General features: G+C 60.7%; 1 protein-coding gene across 1 annotated transcript; it reads right to left on the reverse strand.

The window, feature by feature from the left end:
* Nucleotides 1-77: 77 nt before the first annotated feature.
* On the reverse strand, nt 78-3,879 carry GOT1 (glutamic-oxaloacetic transaminase 1). Its single transcript, XM_041461386.1, has 9 exons — nt 3,669-3,879; nt 3,177-3,358; nt 2,513-2,636; nt 2,218-2,330; nt 1,906-2,010; nt 1,199-1,349; nt 898-1,063; nt 627-769; nt 78-350 (listed from the first exon to the last, which is right to left on the reverse strand). Exons 1-9 carry the CDS (start codon nt 3,781-3,783, stop codon nt 211-213), a joined length of 1,239 nt encoding a protein of 412 aa, XP_041317320.1. The 5' UTR covers nt 3,784-3,879; the 3' UTR covers nt 78-210.
* Between the last annotated feature and the right edge of the window lie 1,214 nt (nt 3,880-5,093).

Below are 5,093 nucleotides of genomic sequence, written 5' to 3' on the forward strand. Positions count from 1 at the left end.
AAGGTGGCTCATGCTGCCCCCACCTCCTGGGGGCACTGGTGCAAGGACCACTTAAAAAATGTCAGAAGACGATTATCCCTGATTGAGCTACTGCTCCCATCTTTATTAAACCCCAAGAGGTGTGGGAAAAGGCAAGCCATGAGCAGAGAAAGACATGGACTACACACTATAGCTTTGGTGACTTCATGTAAGTTTGGTTGTTCATGTGCTTCATTGGATTTTTGTGACAGCTTCATGGATGGACTTGGCCACATAGTCCAGGTTCTTGGTAGTTAGACCACACATGTTGATGCGCCCACTAGCCATCAGGTAGATGTGTTTTTCCTTGACCATGTACTCCACCTGCTTAGCTGGGGAAACAATTTGACATCAGATCAGAGCAGTGACACACAGCTCAAAAAAAAGAACTAGTCAGGGATGCTTGAATCTTTCACAACAAGCAGAAAAGCTCAAGCACTGGTCACTAAAATACTGTGTGATGCTTCATCCCTCCCCAGTCACAGACACAGTGATGCCAAAACTCCAGTGAGACCGAGAGATTCCTGCTTGCAGTGCTTCAGCCCAGCTCACCCACAGCACAACCGCCCCCACCCAATCCTCCCTTCAACAGGCCACTCGATACTTACGGTTCAAGCCTGTGAAGCTGAACATGCCGATCTGCTCTGTGATGTGGTTCCAGGTGCCTGGGGTCCCAAGGGCCTCCAGTCGAGACCGGAGCTCTGAGCGCATCAGCAAGACCCGATCTGCCATCGTCTTCACGTTGGCCTTCCTGCAGCAGGCAGGAAGCGGAGCATGAGGATGGGCACCCATTTGGTTTGAAGCCATCTGGCCGAGCCTGACACTCAGGGAGACAGCTTCCCACCCCTGCACTCTCACACCAGCCCTGGCAACACGTACCACTCATCAAAGAGCTGCGGGGAAGAAAGTGTAGTTGCCACAATGCGCGCTCCCTGGGAGGGAGGGTTGGACCAAGTGGTGCGCACAATCTTCTCCATCTGGGACAGCACACGCTGCACATTGTCTGCATCCTTCCCCACCACGGTCAGGTTCCCCACACGTTCATCTGTGGACAAGCCAAGAGATGTGAGCCGTTGGTTCCACACGTCGTGGCACAGCAGAGAATTCCCCACCCCTCAGCATGCCAGCCCCATCTGTCTGGGTATGATGCTACTGGGCCAGCTTACTGCCAGACACTCACTGTAGAGCCCAAAGTTCTTGGAAAACGACTGTGCACAGAAGAGCTCAAAGCCCTCGGAGACAAAGTATCGCACAGCCCAGGCATCCTTGTCCAGGCTGCCAGAGGCAAACCCTTGGTACGCTGAGTCGAAGAATGGAAACAGGCTCCGGCGCTGCAAGGAGGAACAGTGTTAGAGGGAAATCCCCTCCCCACAAGCTCTCTTTTACCCCCCACAGTACCCGTAGGAGGGAAAAACGACCACTGAGTTCCTGTGTGACTTCAAAGGAAACAAGGTACAGCAACATCAGACAGAAATACTTTTTTTCTACTGGGGTGAAAGAATAGAAAGACTAAATTGGTCAATGAAAGTCAATGCAGGAGAAAACTGCATTTGAGGACATAAGAAGTGCACCACTTCATGTGCTACTATCCAGCACCTGCCTGCAGATAATCCTTCCAGCAGGAGAAACCTCACTACAGCCCATTCCAGAGTGTGAAAACAAGAACTTGGAGGCACAGCAAGAACTGCAGTGCATCTCTCCTCTGAGCACAGACAACCAGCACTCTGTTGTCCACCTCTCCCTTCAACACCTGCCCTGTGGGACTCTTTCAGCTTCTGCTACATCTCATGCCATTCCCTAAACGCCCATTTCAAATGCAAATGCTCTGGCTGGCTCAAGAACTATATGCCCTCTCAGCATTGCTTTAGCCCCAGCAGCAGCCCATACCTTCATGACAGCAGCAATCTGCTTCCACTGGTCAGGAGTAGGGTCTGTGCCTGTTGGGTTGTGCGCACAGGCGTGGAGGATGAAAATGGAGAACTCCGGGGCTTGCTGAGGAAAGAACACATCTTGGTCACACACACACATGGACAAGACTGGGCACTCACAGCACAGGGAGAGGCCTGGAGCTGCTCTGGGCAACAACAGCCTCTTTTGCAGTGATCCACTTCCCAGCACAGCACACCAGAGCCTAGCCAGCTGCAGATGCTGACAGACAGTACAGCATCAAGCAGCCCATCCCATGCCAGTTTTACTCACCTCCATGTCATTCAGCAGCCCCTGGAGATCCAGACCCCTCTTGGCAGCATCCCAGTAGTGGTAGGTTCTAATATCTTTGAAGCCAGCATCCATAAACACAGAATTGTGGTTCTCTGAGGAAAGAAGTAACTTCTCAGAAAAGCACATCCTATCTCCAGCAAGCTTCCTTCTCCAGCCCCAGCACCTCCCCTTACACACATGAGAAGGCTGCTCCCTCACTGCCCTGGCCCCTGCAGGGAGCAGGGCTGTGCCTCCCTCTTGCTGACCCACAGGGCTCCCTGAGAGCAGCACTCACCCCAGGATGGAGTGGAGACGTAGACTGGTGTGGCCGTGTTGTTGTTGCCGTTGTACCAGCGCCTCAGGAAGTCTGCACCAATCCGCAGAGCACCCGTCCCACCCAGGCACTGAACGCTTCCCACCTGCAACAGAGACACCTGCCAGCACTGCCCACCAAGGCCAGCACTGCTAGCACTGCATGGGAAGCACAGGTGCTTGCAAGAGTCAGATAAGATCCCACACGTGTCCCCTGGGGTCAGCTCAGTCAGAATGCCATCCCCTTCCAGTGGTCTTCAACCTCCTTCAGTGCTCAGGCCCAATCCTGACCACTTCTACCATTATAAATAGACTCCAGCCATTCCTGTTACATTTTGGCACAGAGCAGATTCTCAGCTAGTAGTTTATTTCAGGAAAGGTGGTGTATTATCTGACTTGGGTTTCCTGTGGGGAGGCTATTAAAAGATGAAGGAAAACACGGATTCCAATCACAGGCCACGTTCGGCTTTTCCCCAAAACCACAACTACTTGCACAAACAGTTTCAAGTGCATGAGTTCATCAAGTAAGCTACAATCAAGAAAGACCACGTCTGAAAAACCCCCAAATCCTGCCAAAATGCAGGACCTCTACTCAGTCTGCTGTAGAGACACCCCAGGGACCCCAGTGCTCCCTGTCCACCACATACCCGTTTCTCCTTGATGGCAGGGCTGTCATCACCCAGGGCGATGCGGGAGGCGTTGGCCCGGAACTCGGGCAGGCCCAGGATGGGCAGATACTCGTGGTTCAAGCTGTTGTCGCTGGCGATCATCTGCTCCACCTTCTTCACCACCGGCAGGACCCATGGCTGTCCCTCGTCCGTGCGGTAGGCTGCGGGAAAGGGACAGCCGTCCTTACTGCACCGGGGTGACGCTGCGCCGCCCGGCTCCCCGAGCGACCCGCCCGGGACACCGAGGACGGCGGCCCGGCCGGCCCCACGACCTTGACGCCCGCTGGAGCTCGCTGCCCGCCCACGCCCCCGCGTCCGGCCGGGCGCTGGCCGCGGCCCGGTGACCTTTGGGGCTCGGGGCCCGCCGCCGCCGCCGGCCGCTGCAGCAGGTGCGGAAGCCGCCGCAAGGGCACCGACCGGCCCGAGCCGCGGGGAACGGCCCCGCCGAGCAGGACGGAGCCACGGACTCACCGCCCACGCCGAGGTTGACCTTCCGCGAGTCGCTGTCCTCCCGGAAATCCGCCGTGAGCTTGAAGACGGCGACAGGCGGGGAGTGGGGGACGGCGGCGAAGATGGAGGCGGCCATGGCGGCGCGGCCACTGCGTACCGGTCCGCTCCGGTTCGGCACGGGCGGCGCGCGGCGCTGGAGGAGACGCTCACCTTCACCGGCGGGGCGGGGCCGCCGCTGCCCGTGACCAATCAGCGCGCCGCGCTCGACCCCGCCCCCGGATCCGGCCAACGGCTGCCCCGCCGTGCCCCCGGCGCCGGGCGGCCGGCCAATGGCGGCGAGGAGCGCGCCCGGTGACGCGGAGACGCAGGCACCGCCCATGGCGGGCCGTGCCCCCAGGCCGCCGCTCCGCTCTGCGAGGGGCCGGGCCCGCGGCTGCGGGCGGGCGGGCAGAGCCGCCACTGCCGGTGCAGCGCCCGGTGCTGGGAGACTCCCGCAGCTGCAGAGATGGGGAGGTATCCCCGAGTGTGATGTCCCGTGCAGTACGGAGTGCTGCGGGGGATGCCGTGCCCGAGGCGGCGTTGCGCTGCGGGGTGTGCAGCGCTCGGGGGTGCAGCGCCCGGGGTCACAGCGGTCGGGGTCACGGCACAGTCCCCATTGGGCACCCGGAGCTGCAGATAACCCTGGAGTGTTAAAAAAGCCGGGGTGCACGCAGCCCCGCGGTGCTGTGACGGGGTGCAGGATGGTGCCGGGGTGCAGGCTCGGGGGCCGCGCGAAGGTGTCGGGGCGCCGTGCCCGGGTGTGACGGGTCCGGGCACACTGCCCGGCGGGCGGGGGGATCTCAGGGCTGCAGTGACGCAGGTGCGGGACGGGGACCGCCGTGAGGACGGTGGGTGTTTCCAAAGGCACTTCCCTAATTCACAGCCACCTACAGGTCAGACGCTGTGGGTTTACCCCCGAAAACCTCGGAGCCTCGAGGAAACCCCAGGGGCACCTGTGCGGGTCTCCGCTACCACTGGTTAGCTCGGGACATGGCACTGATCCATGGGGTCTTCCTCGCAGCCCTCGCTAGCAAACTCCCCGCCCTTCGCGCAGGCACAGCGCTTCCCACGATGCCCCCGGCCCTCCGTGGCTCTTGGGGCCGCTCTCCAGCCCCGCGGGGACCCCCGGGGCTCCCGAGCGCGGCCATCGGCGGAGCGGCGGTGCCGGGCGGTGCCGGCAGGGGGCAGAGCCGGCCCGCGCATCCCGCCGCCCATCCCGCTGCCGATCCCGCCGCCCATCCCGCTGCCGATCCCGCCGCCCATCCCGCTGCCGATCCCGCCGCCCATCCCGCAACCCCCTCGGGGTGCGGCACCCACGGCTCCGGCCCGGCCTAGGGCTGCTCGAAGATCCCACCCGAGGCTGGCCGCACGTCTTCCCGGGAAGAGGGGTCGGTGCCTCCCGGTGCG

The sequence above is a fragment of the Pyrgilauda ruficollis genome, unplaced genomic scaffold (assembly GCF_017590135.1).
Source record: "Pyrgilauda ruficollis isolate IOZ18807 unplaced genomic scaffold, ASM1759013v1 scaffold15, whole genome shotgun sequence".
Taxonomy (NCBI): Eukaryota; Metazoa; Chordata; class Aves; order Passeriformes; family Passeridae; genus Pyrgilauda; species Pyrgilauda ruficollis.